The 20,071-nt window shown below is 44.1% G+C and overlaps 2 protein-coding genes across 4 annotated transcripts in view; one reads left to right on the top strand and one right to left on the bottom strand.

The window, feature by feature from the left end:
• Positions 1–2,423, bottom strand: part of LOC124042198 (far upstream element-binding protein 1-like) — a 33,434-nt gene extending 31,011 nt beyond the window's left edge. The window contains exons 1-2 of one of the 3 annotated variants that reach the window (XM_046360605.1): positions 2,260–2,423; positions 1,516–1,621 (exon numbers count right to left, since the gene is read on the bottom strand). In XM_046360605.1, the coding sequence (XP_046216561.1) occupies positions 1,516–1,621; positions 2,260–2,349 (196 nt within the window). In that variant the 5' untranslated portion in view covers positions 2,350–2,423. The remainder of the gene's footprint in view (positions 1–1,515; positions 1,622–2,259) is intronic. The other 2 variants (XM_046360604.1, XM_046360606.1) reach the window with 2 other exon arrangements.
• Positions 2,424–5,481: 3,058 nt separating this feature from the next.
• On the top strand, positions 5,482–19,285 carry dnajb4 (DnaJ heat shock protein family (Hsp40) member B4). Its single transcript, XM_046358216.1, has 3 exons — positions 5,482–5,998; positions 16,414–17,018; positions 18,963–19,285. The coding sequence occupies exons 1-3, from the start codon at positions 5,788–5,790 to the stop codon at positions 19,194–19,196; spliced, it is 1,050 nt and encodes a 349-aa protein (XP_046214172.1). The 5' UTR covers positions 5,482–5,787; the 3' UTR covers positions 19,197–19,285.
• Positions 19,286–20,071: the final 786 nt, after the last annotated feature.

Genomic DNA, 20,071 nt, shown 5'->3' with positions numbered 1-20,071 from the left:
TTAGTTAGATATTACTGCACAGTTTAGGCTAGGAACACAAGCATTTAGTTAGATATTACTGCACTGTCGGAGCTAGGAACACAAGCATTTAGTTAGATATTACTGCACAGTTTAGGCTAGGAACACAAGCATTTAGTTAGATATTACTGATGGAGCTAGGAACACAAGCATTTAGTTAGATATTACTGCACAGGTTAGGCTAGGAACACAAGCATTTAGTTAGATATTACTGATGGAGCTAGGAACACAAGCATTTAGTTAGATATTACTGCACAGTTTAGGCTAGGAACACAAGCATTTAGTTAGATATTACTGCACAGTTTAGGCTAGGAACACAAGCATTTAGTTAGATATTACTGCACAGTTTAGGCTAGGAACACAAGCATTTAGTTAGATATTACTGCACAGTTTAGGCTAGGAACACAAGCATTTAGTTAGATATTACTGCACAGTTTAGGCTAGGAACACAAGCATTTAGTTAGATATTACTGCACAGTTTAGGCTAGGAACACAAGCATTTAGTTAGATATTACTGCAGTTTAGGCTAGGAACACAAGCATTTAGTTAGATATTACTGCACAGTTTAGGCTAGGAACACAAGCATTTAGTTAGATATTACTGTTGGAGCTAGGAACACAAGCATTTAGTTAGATATTACTGTTGGAGCTAGGAACACAAGCATTTAGTTAGATATTACTGCACAGTTTAGGCTAGGAACACAAGCATTTAGTTAGATATTACTGTTGGAGCTAGGAACACAAGCATTTAGTTAGATATTACTGTACTGTTGGAGCTAGGAACACAAGCATTTAGTTAGATATTACTGCACAGTTTAGGCTAGGAACACAAGCATTTAGTTAGATATTACTGCACAGTTTAGGCTAGGAACACAAGCATTTAGTTAGATATTACTGTTGGAGCTAGGAACACAAGCATTTAGTTAGATATTACTGATGGAGCTAGGAACACAAGCATTTAGTTAGATATTACTGCACAGTTTAGGCTAGGAACACAAGCATTTAGTTAGATATTACTGCACTGTTGGAGCTAGGAACACAAGCATTTCGCTTCACCCACAATAACTGCTAAATATGGGAATGTGACCAATAGAATGATTTGATTTCTTTATTAAAGATGAACTGTGCATATTTCTGAGACAATTCATGGCTATCAGTATATTAGTGGTTTGGTTACTTGTCGCGTTTCATGATCCTGTCATGTTCGCAGAGACCCTTGTGCATTTGCTAAGACATTCATACATGGTGTATGTCTTTCAGGAATAGTGTGCTCATCAAGCATATACTCATATGGAAAAAGGTATATTTTTTTTAAATTAAACAAAATATTCCTTCTGTAGCAAAATACCCCCAAAACAGCAATAGGTACTGAACCATGTGTCGGGTTTATTTTAAACACACGTACTGTCTTGATAATAGAGTAGGCAAAAGCACAATCAGACAGGCAAAATAATGGATCAATAAAGAAATGGAGGTATGAAATGGGGGGGTAGCCTACCGTACTCACCGGCATCTTCAAGGGGTCGCTTCTGGCCTCCATAGCCAAACTCACTGCCTGAGGGCGCCGCGGGGGGCACGCCGTCCCCCCCGATCTTTGCCGCAATCTGAAACACACAAAAACACCCAGTTGCAGCGGAATCATAACGTTGAACTAGGCTCCTCGACAACAACAAAAAAAAACACAACTTCTTTCGTTAACTATTTTCTCAATGCGTTTTTCAATTTGGTTAGTTAAAACTTACATATTCTGCATGAACTAACTCCGCAGAGTTAAGAGGGCATGTGGGGTGGGTGCGTTTTCTGATTCATTTCACACAATCACATCCCACAGAATTAAACAGCATTTTTCAATAACAATTACAATTAGGGAACTTTGATAAGGGCATATGGTTATCGTAGATAGCTTAACTTAGTTTAGAGTTTTGTTAGATTTTAAAGCCCCCTTATAGAAAATGATATCAACATTGTACAGTAGGTAAGTTAGTGGATCAATTCACAGACCAACGTCATCACATCGAAACAGATACTTATAAATTAGCGTAGCAATACCTGGTTAATTAGCTAGACTAATTAGACTTTAACTACATTTATTTAGCTTTAATTCAACAGGCATCTTCCCGAAGGCCGCAAAAATCGTCTCGTTGGCAAGTTGGGAGGTTTAAGGCCTAAAGTTGATTTGCTTTTGACGAGTTTTCAATTTCGACGTGCTTCAACAAAACCATATTAAATGATTTATCTTCACCTGTCTTGCTCGCTGAAGTGCGTCTTTAAAAGCGTCGTTCATTCCTGCGCCATTTCCCGACGGCGGAGCCACGTTTGAATAGTCGGCCATATCTGTTGCAAATGAACAAATCCGGAGAGAGAGAAAATGGCCGTTCTCATCGGAAATGATCCTGACCACACAGATAGAACAAGGATACAGATTTTTCACCGGATGTATAAAACTGAAGCATCCGCTATGGCGTTTCCACACCCAAATATGGTAGTGAGAGGAAGCCCACTGGCCGGCTGTGGCAGAAGATAGAACGAGATTTGATTTTGTCCGATATTCTGCACATTTTCTCGTCGATTAAACATTTGATTTCAATACAGCACTCTGTTCTCAAAACTACAATATGTTATGAACAGAATGTATTGCATTTTGTAGACTTTACCCTTTGCAAAGGTTTTAAAAAATCTCGTTGTTCAGAAGGAGTGCAAAGGCGAATTGAGTTAATGCACATGCGCACTGCACAGAGGAGGTGTTCCCTAACGGAAATATGCAGATCAATGCTAGAACGCGCCAATGGGATCTCGCTAACATATGCTTGGCTCTGCCCACCCACTTGCTTGTTCTGCCCACTCTGACTTATTAGTTCCTGGTTGGAAACGACTGTGGCTGTGGTCTTGGTTGAGTAATATTTGCTGTCGCTGTGCGTGCTGCGACACAGCAGAAAAGGCCACACAAATCTCGCGAAATGGCTCTGTCATGCGTCCATCAAAGAAGAAGGCGGAATTATTCTGCTTGCTGCTACTATGATATCACAGTAGAACATCTTTGATGATATCATGGCGGTCCACAAACAAACGTTTTATTGTGCATGCCGCCACCTACTGTGCTGGAATGTACGATTAATCACGATCCACACAATTCGAAAAAACAATATGAATAAAATAAAAACCTACTAACTTCTACCACACCCTCTTCCCCCAATAGCTTTTGTTGTCTCCACAATAACGTTCAACCTGACATTTCTGCTTTCCACAACCCGAGTCATATTGATAACCTTACCAATAAATGCTATGAAGTCAACTTATCAACTTCATTATCAAAGTTTCCTTTGACACTTCACGTTCTTGAGCTTGAAGATTTCTGAACAGGCCTCGAGAAAACCATACCAGGACCAGAAAAACCACCACAACGACAGTAGGTCCACTTAGTACAGGAACAGCTGTGTAAAGCTCCCATCATTCCTACACTGTAGCACCAACAACCGGTCTTACCACCTCTGCATATGATACATCATGACCTGATTTCATATCTGTGAACCTCTCTGAGCCTCTCTCTGCACCTGGCACACACCAAATGCTGCGCTGTCATCCAACAATCTAACAATACACACAAATCTAAAGTAAAGGAATGAAGTATATATAAATATTGGGATGAGCAATGTCAGAGAGGTATAGACTAAGATACAGTAGAATAGAATACAGTATGTATACTACCGTTCAAAAGTTTGGGGTCACTTATGAAATGTCCTTGTTTCTGAAAGAAAAGCTACTCTTTTGTCCATTAAAAGAATATCAAATTGATCAGAAATACAGTAATGTAAATGACTATTGTAGCTGGAAATGACTGATTTTTTATGGAATATCTACATAGGTGTACAGAGGCCCAGTATCAGCAACCATCACTCCTGTGTTCCAATGGTATGTTGTGTTAGCTAATCCAAGTACAGAGTCCCATTATCAGCAACCATCACTCCTGTGTTCCAATGGCACGTTGTGTTAGCTAATCCAAGTACAGAGTCCCATTATCAGCAACCATCACTCCTGTGTTCCAATGGCACGTTGTGTTAGCTAATCCAAGTACAGAGTCCCATTATCAGCAACCATCACTCCTGTGTTCCAATGGCACGTTGTGTTAGCTCATCCAAGTACAGAGGCCCATTATCAGCAACCATCACTCCTGTGTTCCAATGGCACGTTTTGTTAGCTAATCCAAGTACAGAGGCCCAGTATCAGCAACCATCACTCCTGTGTTCCAATGGCACGTTGTGTTCGCTAATCCAAGTACAGAGGCCCATTATCAGCAACCATCACTCCTGTGTTCCAATGGCACGTTGTGTTAGCTCATCCAGGTGTATCATTATAAGGACAGTCAGAGGTTAGTGTGGGTTAGGGTTTAGGTTTAGTGGGCCTATGGACCAGAGGTTAGTGTCTGTCTCAGTAGGTACAGGTCAGAGGTTAGTGTGGGTTAGGGTTTAGGTTTAGTGGGCCTATGGACCAGAGGTTAGTGTCTGTCTCAGTAGGTACAGGTCAGAGGTTAGTGTGGGTTAGGGTTTAGGTTTAGTGGGCCTATGGACCAGAGGTTAGTGTCTGTCTCAGTAGGTACAGGTCAGAGGTTAGTGTGGGTTAGGGTTTAGGTTTAGTGGGCCTATGGACCAGAGGTTAGTGTCTGTCTCAGTAGGTACAGGTCAGAGGTTAGTGTGGGTCTCAGGGTTTAGGTTTAGTGGGCCTATGGACAGAGGTTAGTGTCTGTCTCAGTAGGTACAGGTCAGAGGTTAGTGTGGGTTAGGGTTTAGGTTTAGTGGGCCTATGGACCAGAGGTTAGTGTCTGTCTCAAGTGTTGTCTATAAGCCTGGACAGGAGGCCTACGGGTCAGAGGTTAGTGTCTCTCTCGGGAGGTACAGGTCAGAGGTTAGTGTCTGTCTCAGTAGGTACAGGTCAGAGGTTAGTGTCTCTCTCGGGAGGTACAGGTCAGAGGTTAGTGTCTGTCTCAGTAGGTACAGGTCAGAGGTTAGTGTCTGTCTCAGTAGGTACAGGTCAGAGGTCTATAAAGCCTTGACAGGAGGCCTGTCCTCTGGTAATGGACCCCCTCCTCGCCGTAGCTGATAATTTGAACAGGAAGGCACCAAATTTAGGCTATTTCTCAATTCAAATCATCCTCCTCTTACCAAACACCAGCCCTTTATCACAGGACCTATCATAACCTGTCAAGACTGTTACAGTGTAATTATTGTTTTCTGTAGGCTACCATGTTCTTCTCACTCAGGTTGAGATGTCAACTCCATGTGGATGGGTGTTAAAACAATTAAATTAATTAAATGATTAATTAAGTTAAAATAATCAAATAAAAACCGGAATCTTTGCCGAATATGGGAAATGACGTGCTTCAGCAGAATTTAGCATCTATGAAGAGCCCCTGGATGACAGCGAGCAACGCCGCCGGTGGGTCGGACGCAGGAGAGGGAGCCACAGCTATTTAAAGGGAGTCTAACGGGGAGGGTGATGGATAAATAACCCTGGATCCACAGCGTAACCACTCTAAACATCGCTACATCACATCCCGTTCTCTAGCTTCTCACGATTCAACCTCCGTGTCTAACTACTAGTTCTTGTTGTTTAGAGAGGCAGAGAGAAGCGGTTCAGGGTTTTTCTTTCGCTTGTCCGCCATATCAACTTCCTCAGAGGGGTTTGTCTCTTGTCTCTCCTCTCCTGGATTTATTTCCCCATCAAACTAACAGGCAGCTTCTCTTTGGCTACTGCGAGGGGTCGCTTCGGGGGAACTATGGGGAAAGACTATTATAAAATCCTGGGGATAGTGAAAGGAGCGGCTGACGAGGACATTAAAAAGGCGTACAGAAAACAGGCTCTGAAATGGCACCCGGACAAAAACAAAGCGGCCAACGCCGAGGAGAAATTTAAGGAGATCGCCGAGGCATATGAAGTCCTCAGTGATCCGAAGAAAAGGGAGATCTATGATCAGTATGGAGAGGAAGGTAAGAAAACAGGACACATAAGGGATGTTTATTAATTCCTGGGTTTCTTGTCATTTCATCCAGTCCATTACTTAGTAAACAACAGAACACGTTGTAATAGAATTGGCCATTATACAAGTCATACAGACCGATATTTTAACCACACTGGTTAGAAGAGACCACACAGCATTTCACTCATTATTTATTCATACCATTTATGCTAATAAGAAAGCCAATAAGCAGACATTTCTCTGTTGTCAGGGTGGCATATCGGTCTGCGCATAATATGTAGACATGGCCGTTGATCGGTCAGAAATACAGGAAAAAAGATCAGATTGTATTATTTTTAGGCTACTGTCAATTACATGAATTGATATCGAACATGTCAATATGTATAATGTTACTAGCTGAAGGCATCATGACCCTTTCAAACAGCAGATGGGGAAAAGAGCAGATTTGCCATGGGTGGGAGGAATCCGCTGACCTGCCCCATATGACAGATGTCTTTACATTTGGGGCTATTGGACTCATGAACTCACTGTTTATATTAGAGCAGCATCAATGTAGGATTGCAAACCCTTTACCCGTATGGTACAGAGTCTACATGGTTATTATGTGAACAACCCTTTCCCTGTATGGTACAGAGTCTACATGGTTATTCTGGGAACAACCCTTTCCCTGTATGGTACAGAGGCTACATGGTTATTCTGGGAACAACCCTTTCCCTGTATGGTACAGAGGCTACATGGTTATTCTGGGAACAACCCTTTCCCTGTATGGTACAGAGTCTACATGGTTATTATGTGAACAACCCTTTCCCTGTATGGTACAGAGTCTACATGGTTATTATGTGAACAACCCTTTCCCTGTATGGTACAGAGGCTACATGGTTATTATGTGAACAACCCTTTCCCTGTATGGTACAGAGGCTACATGGTTATTATGGGAACAACCCTTTCCCTGTATGGTACAGAGGCTACATGGTTATTCTGGGAACAACCCTTTCCCTGTATGGTACAGAGGCTACATGGTTATTCTGGGAACAACCCTTTCCCTGTATGGTACAGAGGCTACATGGTTATTCTGTGAACAACCCTTTACCTGTATGGTACAGAGTCTACATGGTTATTCTGGGAACAACCCTTTCCCTGTATGGTACAGAGTCTACATGGTTATTCTGGGAACAACCCTTTACCCGTATGGTACAGAGGCTACATGGTTATTCTGGGAACAACCCTTTACCCGTATGGTACAGAGTCTACATGGTTATTCTGGGAACAACCCTTTACCCGTATGGTACAGAGGCTACATGGTTATTCTGGGAACAACCCTTTACCCGTATGGTACAGAGTCTACATGGTTATTCTGGGAACAACTCTTTACCCGTATGGTACAGAGTCTACATGGTTATTCTGGGAACAACCCTTTACCTGTATGGTACAGAGGCTACATGGTTATTCTGGGAACAACCCTTTACCTGTATGGTACAGAGTCTACATGGTTATTCTGGGAACAACTCTTTACCCGTATGGTACAGAGTCTACATGGTTATTCTGGGAACAACCCTTTACCTGTATGGTACAGAGTCTACATGGTTATTCTGGGAACAACCCTTTACCTGTATGGTACAGAGTCTACATGGTTATTCTGGGAACAACCCTTTACCTGTATGGTACAGAGTCTACATGGTAAGAGCGTCTGCTAAATGACTTAAATGTAAATGTAAATGTTATTCTGGGAACAACCCTTTACCTGTATGGTACAGAGCCTACATGGTTATTCTGGGAACAACCCTTTCCCTGTATGGTACAGAGGCTACATGGTTATTCTGGGAACAACCCTTTACCTGTATGGTACAGAGGCTACATGGTTATTCTGGGAACAACCCTTTACCTGTATGGTACAGAGTCTACATGGTTATTCTGGGAACAACCCTTTACCTGTATGGTACAGAGTCTACATGGTTATTCTGGGAACAACCCTTTACCTGTATGGTACAGAGTCTACATGGTTATTATGTGAACAACCCTTTCCCTGTATGGTACAGAGTCTACATGGTTATTATGTGAACAACCCTTTCCCTGTATGGTACAGAGGCTACATGGTTATTCTGGGAACAACCCTTTCCCTGTATGGTACAGAGGCTACATGGTTATTCTGGGAACAACCCTTTCCCTGTATGGTACAGAGGCTACATGGTTATTCTGGGAACAACCCTTTCCCTGTATGGTACAGAGGCTACATGGTTATTCTGTGAACAACCCTTTACCTGTATGGTACAGAGTCTACATGGTTATTCTGGGAACAACCCTTTCCCTGTATGGTACAGAGTCTACATGGTTATTCTGGGAACAACCCTTTACCCGTATGGTACAGAGGCTACATGGTTATTCTGGGAACAACCCTTTACCCGTATGGTACAGAGGCTACATGGTTATTCTGGGAACAACCCTTTACCCGTATGGTACAGAGGCTACATGGTTATTCTGGGAACAACCCTTTACCCGTATGGTACAGAGTCTACATGGTTATTCTGGGAACAACTCTTTACCCGTATGGTACAGAGTCTACATGGTTATTCTGGGAACAACCCTTTACCTGTATGGTACAGAGGCTACATGGTTATTCTGGGAACAACCCTTTACCCGTATGGTACAGAGTCTACATGGTTATTCTGGGAACAACTCTTTACCCGTATGGTACAGAGTCTACATGGTTATTCTGGGAACAACCCTTTACCTGTATGGTACAGAGGCTACATGGTTATTCTGGGAACAACCCTTTACCTGTATGGTACAGAGGCTACATGGTTATTCTGGGAACAACCCTTTACCTGTATGGTACAGAGTCTACATGGTTATTCTGGGAACAACCCTTTACCTGTATGGTACAGAGTCTACATGGTTATTCTGGGAACAACCCTTTACCTGTATGGTACAGAGCCTACATGGTTATTCTGGGAACAACCCTTTCCCTGTATGGTACAGAGGCTACATGGTTATTCTGGGAACAACCCTTTACCTGTATGGTACAGAGGCTACATGGTTATTCTGGGAACAACCCTTTACCTGTATGGTACAGAGTCTACATGGTTATTCTGGGAACAACCCTTTACCTGTATGGTACAGAGTCTACATGGTTATTCTGGGAACAACCCTTTACCTGTATGGTACAGAGTCTACATGGTTATTATGTGAACAACCCTTTACCTGTATGGTACAGAGTCTACATGGTTATTCTGTGAACAACCCTTTACCTGTATGGTACAGAGTCTACATGGTTATTCTGGGAACAACCCTTTACCCGTATGGTACAGAGTCTACATGGTTATTCTGTGAACAACCCTTTACCCGTATGGTACAGAGTCTACATGGTTATTCTGTGAACAACCCTTTACCTGTATGGTACAGAGTCTACATGGTTATTCTGGGAACAACCCTTTCCCTGTATGGTACAGAGGCTACATGGTTATTATGGGAACAACCCTTTCCCTGTATGGTACAGAGGCTACATGGTTATTCTGGGAACAACCCTTTCCCTGTATGGTACAGAGGCTACATGGTTATTCTGGGAACAACCCTTTCCCTGTATGGTACAGAGGCTACATGGTTATTCTGTGAACAACCCTTTACCTGTATGGTACAGAGTCTACATGGTTATTCTGGGAACAACCCTTTCCCCGTATGGTACAGAGTCTACATGGTTATTCTGGGAACAACCCTTTACCCGTATGGTACAGAGGCTACATGGTTATTCTGGGAACAACCCTTTACCCGTATGGTACAGAGTCTACATGGTTATTCTGGGAACAACCCTTTACCCGTATGGTACAGAGGCTACATGGTTATTCTGGGAACAACCCTTTACCCGTATGGTACAGAGTCTACATGGTTATTCTGGGAACAACTCTTTACCCGTATGGTACAGAGTCTACATGGTTATTCTGGGAACAACCCTTTACCTGTATGGTACAGAGGCTACATGGTTATTCTGGGAACAACCCTTTACCTGTATGGTACAGAGTCTACATGGTTATTCTGGGAACAACTCTTTACCCGTATGGTACAGAGTCTACATGGTTATTCTGGGAACAACCCTTTACCTGTATGGTACAGAGTCTACATGGTTATTCTGGGAACAACCCTTTACCTGTATGGTACAGAGTCTACATGGTTATTCTGGGAACAACCCTTTACCTGTATGGTACAGAGTCTACATGGTTATTCTGGGAACAACCCTTTACCTGTATGGTACAGAGCCTACATGGTTATTCTGGGAACAACCCTTTCCCTACATGTATTCTGGTTTCCCAGAGGAGGCTACATGGTTATTCTGGGAACAACCCTTTCCCTGTATGGTACAGAGGCTACATGGTTATTCTGGGAACAACCCTTTCCCTGTATGGTACAGAGGCTACATGGTTATTCTGGGAACAACCCTTTACCTGTATGGTACAGAGGCTACATGGTTATTCTGGGAACAACCCTTTACCTGTATGGTACAGAGGCTTGGTTATTCTGGGAACAACCCTGTATGGTACAGAGTCTACATGGTTATTCTGGGAACAACCCTTTACCTGTATGGTACAGAGTCTACATGGTTATTATGTGAACAACCCTTTACCTGTATGGTACAGAGTCTACATGGTTATTCTGTGAACAACCCTTTACCTGTATGGTACAGAGTCTACATGGTTATTCTGGGAACAACCCTTTACCCGTATGGTACAGAGTCTACATGGTTATTCTGTGAACAACCCTTTACCCGTATGGTACAGAGTCTACATGGTTATTCTGTGAACAACCCTTTACCTGTATGGTACAGAGTCTACATGGTTATTCTGGGAACAACCCTTTCCCTGTATGGTACAGAGGCTACATGGTTATTATGTGAACAACCCTTTCCCTGTATGGTACAGAGGCTACATGGTTATTCTGGGAACAACCCTTTCCCTGTATGGTACAGAGGCTACATGGTTATTCTGGGAACAACCCTTTCCCTGTATGGTACAGAGGCTACATGGTTATTCTGGGAACAACCCTTTCCCTGTATGGTACAGAGGCTACATGGTTATTCTGTGAACAACCCTTTACCTGTATGGTACAGAGTCTACATGGTTATTCTGGGAACAACCCTTTCCCCGTATGGTACAGAGTCTACATGGTTATTCTGGGAACAACCCTTTACCCGTATGGTACAGAGGCTACATGGTTATTCTGGGAACAACCCTTTACCCGTATGGTACAGAGTCTACATGGTTATTCTGGGAACAACCCTTTACCCGTATGGTACAGAGGCTACATGGTTATTCTGGGAACAACCCTTTACCCGTATGGTACAGAGTCTACATGGTTATTCTGGGAACAACTCTTTACCCGTATGGTACAGAGTCTACATGGTTATTCTGGGAACAACCCTTTACCTGTATGGTACAGAGGCTACATGGTTATTCTGGGAACAACCCTTTACCTGTATGGTACAGAGTCTACATGGTTATTCTGGGAACAACTCTTTACCCGTATGGTACAGAGTCTACATGGTTATTCTGGGAACAACCCTTTACCTGTATGGTACAGAGTCTACATGGTTATTCTGGGAACAACCCTTTACCTGTATGGTACAGAGTCTACATGGTTATTCTGGGAACAACCCTTTACCTGTATGGTACAGAGTCTACATGGTTATTCTGGGAACAACCCTTTACCTGTATGGTACAGAGCCTACATGGTTATTCTGGGAACAACCCTTTCCCTGTATGGTACAGAGGCTACATGGTTATTCTGGGAACAACCCTTTACCTGTATGGTACAGAGGCTACATGGTTATTCTGGGAACAACCCTTTACCTGTATGGTACAGAGTCTACATGGTTATTCTGGGAACAACCCTTTACCTGTATGGTACAGAGTCTACATGGTTATTCTGGGAACAACCCTTTACCTGTATGGTACAGAGCCTACATGGTTATTCTGGGAACAACCCTTTACCCGTATGGTACAGAGGCTACATGGTTATTCTGGGAACAACCCTTTACCCGTATGGTACAGAGGCTACATGGTTATTCTGGGAACAACCCTTTACCCGTATGGTACAGAGTCTACATGGTTATTCTGGGAACAACTCTTTACCCGTATGGTACAGAGTCTACATGGTTATTCTGGGAACAACCCTTTACCTGTATGGTACAGAGGCTACATGGTTATTCTGGGAACAACCCTTTACCCGTATGGTACAGAGTCTACATGGTTATTCTGGGAACAACTCTTTACCCGTATGGTACAGAGTCTACATGGTTATTCTGGGAACAACCCTTTACCTGTATGGTACAGAGGCTACATGGTTATTCTGGGAACAACCCTTTACCTGTATGGTACAGAGGCTACATGGTTATTCTGGGAACAACCCTTTACCTGTATGGTACAGAGTCTACATGGTTATTCTGGGAACAACCCTTTACCTGTATGGTACAGAGTCTACATGGTTATTCTGGGAACAACCCTTTCCCTGTATGGTACAGAGGCTACATGGTTATTATGGGAACAACCCTTTCCCTGTATGGTACAGAGGCTACATGGTTATTATGTGAACAACCCTTTACCTGTATGGTACAGAGGCTACATGGTTATTCTGGGAACAACCCTTTCCCTGTATGGTACAGAGGCTACATGGTTATTCTGGGAACAACCCTTTCCCTGTATGGTACAGAGGCTACATGGTTATTCTGGGAACAACCCTTTCCCTGTATGGTACAGAGGCTACATGGTTATTCTGTGAACAACCCTTTACCTGTATGGTACAGAGTCTACATGGTTATTCTGGGAACAACCCTTTCCCCGTATGGTACAGAGTCTACATGGTTATTCTGGGAACAACCCTTTCCCCGTATGGTACAGAGTCTACATGGTTATTCTGGGAACAACCCTTTACCCGTATGGTACAGAGTCTACATGGTTATTCTGGGAACAACCCTTTACCCGTATGGTACAGAGGCTACATGGTTATTCTGGGAACAACCCTTTACCCGTATGGTACAGAGTCTACATGGTTATTCTGGGAACAACTCTTTACCCGTATGGTACAGAGTCTACATGGTTATTCTGGGAACAACCCTTTACCTGTATGGTACAGAGGCTACATGGTTATTCTGGGAACAACCCTTTACCTGTATGGTACAGAGTCTACATGGTTATTCTGGGAACAACTCTTTACCCGTATGGTACAGAGTCTACATGGTTATTCTGGGAACAACCCTTTACCTGTATGGTACAGAGTCTACATGGTTATTCTGGGAACAACCCTTTACCTGTATGGTACAGAGTCTACATGGTTATTCTGGGAACAACCCTTTACCTGTATGGTACAGAGTCTACATGGTTATTCTGGGAACAACCCTTTACCTGTATGGTACAGAGCCTACATGGTTATTCTGGGAACAACCCTTTCCCTGTATGGTACAGAGGCTACATGGTTATTCTGGGAACAACCCTTTACCTGTATGGTACAGAGGCTACATGGTTATTCTGGGAACAACCCTTTACCTGTATGGTACAGAGTCTACATGGTTATTCTGGGAACAACCCTTTACCTGTATGGTACAGAGTCTACATGGTTATTATGTGAACAACCCTTTCCCTGTATGGTACAGAGTCTACATGGTTATTATGTGAACAACCCTTTCCCTGTATGGTACAGAGTCTACATGGTTATTATGTGAACAACCCTTTCCCTGTATGGTACAGAGGCTACATGGTTATTCTGGGAACAACCCTTTCCCTGTATGGTACAGAGGCTACATGGTTATTCTGGGAACAACCCTTTCCCTGTATGGTACAGAGGCTACATGGTTATTCTGGGAACAACCCTTTCCCTGTATGGTACAGAGGCTACATGGTTATTCTGTGAACAACCCTTTACCTGTATGGTACAGAGTCTACATGGTTATTCTGGGAACAACCCTTTCCCTGTATGGTACAGAGTCTACATGGTTATTCTGGGAACAACCCTTTACCCGTATGGTACAGAGGCTACATGGTTATTCTGGGAACAACCCTTTACCCGTATGGTACAGAGGCTACATGGTTATTCTGGGAACAACCCTTTACCCGTATGGTACAGAGGCTACATGGTTATTCTGGGAACAACCCTTTACCCGTATGGTACAGAGTCTACATGGTTATTCTGGGAACAACTCTTTACCCGTATGGTACAGAGTCTACATGGTTATTCTGGGAACAACCCTTTACCCGTATGGTACAGAGGCTACATGGTTATTCTGGGAACAACCCTTTACCCGTATGGTACAGAGTCTACATGGTTATTCTGGGAACAACTCTTTACCCGTATGGTACAGAGTCTACATGGTTATTCTGGGAACAACCCTTTACCTGTATGGTACAGAGGCTACATGGTTATTCTGGGAACAACCCTTTACCTGTATGGTACAGAGGCTACATGGTTATTCTGGGAACAACCCTTTACCTGTATGGTACAGAGTCTACATGGTTATTCTGGGAACAACCCTTTACCTGTATGGTACAGAGTCTACATGGTTATTCTGGGAACAACCCTTTACCTGTATGGTACAGAGCCTACATGGTTATTCTGGGAACAACCCTTTCCCTGTATGGTACAGAGGCTACATGGTTATTCTGGGAACAACCCTTTCCCTGTATGGTACAGAGGCTACATGGTTATTCTGGGAACAACCCTTTACCTGTATGGTACAGAGTCTACATGGTTATTCTGGGAACAACCCTTTACCTGTATGGTACAGAGTCTACATGGTTATTCTGGGAACAACCCTTTACCTGTATGGTACAGAGTCTACATGGTTATTATGTGAACAACCCTTTACCTGTATGGTACAGAGTCTACATGGTTATTCTGTGAACAACCCTTTACCCGTATGGTACAGAGTCTACATGGTTATTCTGGGAACAACCCTTTACCCGTATGGTACAGAGTCTACATGGTTATTCTGTGAACAACCCTTTACCCGTATGGTACAGAGTCTACATGGTTATTCTGTGAACAACCCTTTACCTGTATGGTACAGAGTCTACATGGTTATTCTGGGAACAACCCTTTACCTGTATGGTACAGAGGCTACATGGTTATTCTGGGAACAACCCTTTACCTGTATGGTACAGAGTCTACATGGTTATTCTGGGAACAACTCTTTACCCGTATGGTACAGAGTCTACATGGTTATTCTGGGAACAACCCTTTACCTGTATGGTACAGAGTCTACATGGTTATTCTGGGAACAACCCTTTACCTGTATGGTACAGAGTCTACATGGTTATTCTGGGAACAACCCTTTACCTGTATGGTACAGAGTCTACATGGTTATTCTGTGAACAACCCTTTACCTGTATGGTACAGAGTCTACATGGTTATTCTGGGAACAACCCTTTCCCCGTATGGTACAGAGGCTACATGGTTATTCTGGGAACAACCCTTTACCCGTATGGTACAGAGGCTACATGGTTATTCTGGGAACAACCCTTTACCCGTATGGTACAGAGTCTACATGGTTATTCTGGGAACAACCCTTTACCCGTATGGTACAGAGGCTACATGGTTATTCTGGGAACAACCCTTTACCCGTATGGTACAGAGGCTACATGGTTATTCTGGGAACAACTCTTTACCCGTATGGTACAGAGTCTACATGGTTATTCTGGGAACAACCCTTTACCCGTATGGTACAGAGGCTACATGGTTATTCTGGGAACAACCCTTTACCTGTATGGTACAGAGCCTACATGGTTATTCTGGGAACAACCCTTTCCCTGTATGGTACAGAGGCTACATGGTTATTCTGGGAACAACCCTTTACCTGTATGGTACAGAGGCTACATGGTTATTCTGGGAACAACCCTTTACCTGTATGGTACAGAGTCTACATGGTTATTCTGGGAACAACCCTTTACCTGTATGGTACAGAGTCTACATGGTTATTATGGGAACAACCCTTTACCTGTATGGTACAGAGTCTACATGGTTATTCTGTGAACAACCCTTTACCTGTATGGTACAGAGTCTACATGGTTATTCTGTGAACAACCCTTTACCTGTATGGTACAGAGTCTACATGGTTATTCTGTGAACAACCCTTTACCTGTATGGTACAGAGTCTACATGGTTATTCTGTGAACAACCCTTTACCTGTATGTTACAGAGTCTACATGGATATTCTGTGACTGTACATGGTTATTCTGTGACTGTACAGATCACATACACAATACTTTCAGAGCACTTGATTTAGGAGGTTGTGCTTTTGGGAGTATTCAATTGATTTTATTATACCGGACAAACTCAAGTACAGCTTAAGGATATTTGACCAATGTCTGGTGCAGTATATAGTAGGTTGTCATCTATATTACCTGGACTGTTGATGACTTCAGTGTCCTTGTTCCCCCTTTTGTCCCTCAGGTCTCAAAGGAGGTGGCGGCCCCGGCAACGGTCCAGACGGACAGGACAGCAACTTCACCTCTTACACGTTCCACGGCGACCCCCATGCTACCTTCGCCACCTTCTTCGGCGGCGCCAACCCGTTCGAGATGTTCTTCGGCCGTAAGGCCAACGGACGCGGTCCGGGCGGCGGGGACGACGAGGACATGGAGGTGGACGGCAACGACCCGTTCGGTTCGTTCACCTCGTTTAACCTCAACGGGTTCCCTCGGGACCGCCACGTGGGGCTGGGCGGGCAGCAGAGGAGGAAGCAGGACCCGGCCGTTCATCACGAGCTGCGGGTATCCCTGGAGGAAGTGTTTCATGGTTGCACCAAGAGGATGAAGATCAGCAGGAAGAGGATGAACCCTGACGGACGGACCATGAGGACGGAGGATAAGATTCTCACCATAGAGATTAAGAGAGGGTGGAAGGAGGGGACCAAGATCACGTTCCCCAGAGAAGGAGACGAGTCGCCCAATACCATCCCTGCTGATATAGTGTTCGTCATTAAGGACAAGCCCCACATGCACTTTAGAAGGGAGGGGTCGGACATCGTGTACCCGGTGAAAGTTAGTCTACGACAGGTGAGATGGGTTTTGCTTGGGGCGGATCTTGGTGGCCCGCCTCAAAGTGAGAGTAAGGGGAAACACTTCCAGTAGAAGGTGGTTCAATGTGGAATAATCTAGCTTGGTCTGGCTAGTGTAGATGCTATAGAAATAGGCATTCAGAATGGATCGTGTTCAGTTGGCACATCGTAGCAGAACATTTTGCAACAGAAAATGTAAATCTGTGATCTTGTTGGTCAAGTTCAAGTGATACCTTCCTGTTTCACTTCACAATCTCCTGTTTGGGGTCTACTGAACACAAGCCTGGTCATTGTTCAGCAGACTGGAGGGAGAACAGAGTTTAGACCAGTGCAGATAGAGAACATTATGATATAAGGAGGATGTTATGTAATTCCCACTGTAAAGGAGAAAAACAGGAGAGGCGGCAGTAACACTTCAGGAGTGTGAAGAGACAGCAGGATGGTAGCCCACGCATACTGACTGAGTTAGGACTACTAATATGGCCTGCTCTCTTCTCTCTGTCTCTCTCTCTCTCCTCTCTCTTCTCTCTTCTCTCTCTATCCTCTCTCTCCTCTTGCCCTCCTCTCTCTCTCTCTCTCTCTCTCTCTCTCTCTCCTCTTGCCCTCTCTCTCTCTCTCTCTCTCTCTCTCTCTCTCTCTCTCTCTCTCTCTCTCTCCTTGCCCTCTCTCTCTCTCTCTCCTTGCCCTCTCTCTCTCTCTCTCCTTGCCCTCTCTCTCTCTCTCCTTGCCCTCTCTCTCTCTCTCTCCTTGCTCTCTCTCTCTCTCTCCTCTCTCTCTCTCTCTCTCTCTCTTGCCCTCTCCTCTTGCCCTCTCCTCTTGCCTTCTCTCTCTCTCTCTCTCTCTCTCTCTCTCTCTCTCTCTCTCTCTCTCTCCTCTTGCCCTCTCCTCTTGCCCTCTCCTCCTCTTCTCTCTTTTCGTGACTTGAGCTCAGTCGTGTTTTTGATTAAAACAACAAAGTGCCTGTAATGCTGTATAATATCATGGTGTTTGCATCCCAAATTACACCCTATTCCCTATTTAGTGCACTACTTTTGACCAGGGCACAATACGGAGTAGGGTGCCATTTGGGACGCCCTCATGCGAATGTTCTGGAAATGTTGTCGGAATTCATACAATGAAAACAGCTTTACTTTAAATCACTGCCCGAGCCTTGCTTATCAGTAGTGAAACATCTTTTCTGCTTAGAAGCAAAGTCCTGTTTTAGCAAACCACCAAACCAGAAGAACACAAGTTCAATCTGTTAAAGGAACCTAACCACAAACCTAAATGCCCATTCTGTTAATGACTAGCAGGTTACTGTGTGATGTATGTGTGCCCTGTGTTTTACACTCTGTGACTCTCTACTCTCTCTCCTCCCTCCCTCTCTCTCCTCCCTCCCTCTCTCTCCTCCCTCCCTCTCTCTCCCTCCCTCCCTCCCTCCCTCTCTCTCCTCCCTCTCTCTCTCTCCTCCCTCTCTCTCTCTCCTCCCTCCCTCTCTCTCCTCCCTCCCTCTCTCTCCTCCCTCCCTCTCTACTCTCTCCTCCCTCTCTCTCTTCTCTCTCTCTCCTCTTTCACTCTCTCTCTACTCTCTCCTCCTCTCTCTACTCTCTCCTCTCCTCTCTCTCTACTCTCCTCTCTATCCTCTCTCCCTCTACTCTCTCTATCCTTGCTCTCTACTCTCTCTCTACTCTCTCCCCCCTCTCTCTACACTCCTCTCTCTTCTCTCTCCCTCTACTCTCTCTCTCCTCGCTCTCTACCCTCTCCCTCTCCTCTCCCCTAACTCTACTCTCTCTCCTCTCTTCTCTACTCTTCTCTCTACTCTCTCTCTCTCTCTCTCTACTCTCTCTACTCTCTCTACTCTCCCCTCTCCCCTCTCTCTCTCATCTCTCTACTCTCCTCTCTACTCTCCTCTCTCTTCTCTCCTCTCTACTCTCCTCTCTCTCTCTCCTCTCTCCTCTTCCAGTCGTTGTGCGGTTGCTCTGTGACGGTGTCTACGATAGACGGGAAGACGTGTAACATGAAGATCACGGATGTGATAAAGCCAGGCATGAAACAGACTGTAGCAGGACAGGGCCTCCCCTTACCCAAGAACCCTGAGCAGAGAGGTGACCTGGTGGTGGAGTTTGACGTCAACTTTCCAGAGAACCTCCCCAGCAACGCCAAGGATGTCCTGAAGAGGCATTTACCTGTATCCTAGAAGAACAGACATGGATACAGACACCTGGACAACAGAAAGAAAGGGGTGACATCAGCATTCTCTCTCTCTCTCTCTCTCTCTCTCTCTCTCTCCATCTTTCTCTCTCTCTCTCTCTCTCTCTCTCTCTCTCTCTCTCTCTCTCTCTCTCTCTCTCTCTCTCCACACATAAGGACAATGATGAATGTTCACAGATGAAACCCCTTTCTAAATGAATGTTAATATAATTGATATAGGTTGCTGTTTTTTCTATATGCCATGCATGCAGTCCGAATGAGTGTGTTGATATTCCCTATTTTGTCCCAAATAGCACCCTATTCCCTATTTAGTCCCAAATAGCACGCTATTCCCTATTTAGTGTGCTACTTATGACCAGGGCCTATAGGGCGGAATAGGGGTCATTTGGAAAGTCACATTATATAGTGTATTAGAGGTTGACCTCTATACTGTATAATGTAACACAACAGGTGGAGATGTTTGTTTTGCCCCTTTTCAAACCTGCACATTTCTGTCCTTTTAATGTATATAATGTATATCATTTATAATGGCCTCATTGTTCTGGGAAACATTCACATGACATTTCCTGACCCATTAAGTCAGCTGGCTTCATCGTGGAAACAAAGTACTGTACATATTTTCATAATAAACGTTTGTAACCCGACGTTCTAGACAACGGACATGGTGTTTACGCCATGGAAAAAGGCCCAACAGTTTCAACACAAAACGGCCCAGTGTAGACCGAAATGCAGCGTGGTGGTTACTCATGTCTTTAATGAAAACAAGAGATACATGAAAATAACTTATAAATACAAAAACAACAAACGGAACGTGAAACCTAATTACAGCCTGTCTGGTAAAACTACACAGAGACAGGAACA

The sequence above is a fragment of the Oncorhynchus gorbuscha genome, linkage group LG08, assembly GCF_021184085.1.
Source record: "Oncorhynchus gorbuscha isolate QuinsamMale2020 ecotype Even-year linkage group LG08, OgorEven_v1.0, whole genome shotgun sequence".
NCBI lineage: Eukaryota > Metazoa > Chordata > Actinopteri > Salmoniformes > Salmonidae > Oncorhynchus > Oncorhynchus gorbuscha.
Note: the sequence above shows the minus strand (reverse complement) of the source record. Positions and strands in the feature narration are given on the sequence as shown.

Coding starts and splice junctions, on each gene's coding strand:
- dnajb4 (XM_046358216.1), top strand. CDS start 5,788: ATGGGGAAAGACTATTATAAAATCCTGGGGATAGTGAAAGGAGCGGCT. Junction 5,999..16,413: donor TGATCAGTATGGAGAGGAAG/GTAAGAAAACAG, acceptor TTTGTCCCTCAG/GTCTCAAAGGAGGTGGCGGC. Junction 17,019..18,962: donor TGAAAGTTAGTCTACGACAG/GTGAGATGGGTT, acceptor CTCCTCTTCCAG/TCGTTGTGCGGTTGCTCTGT.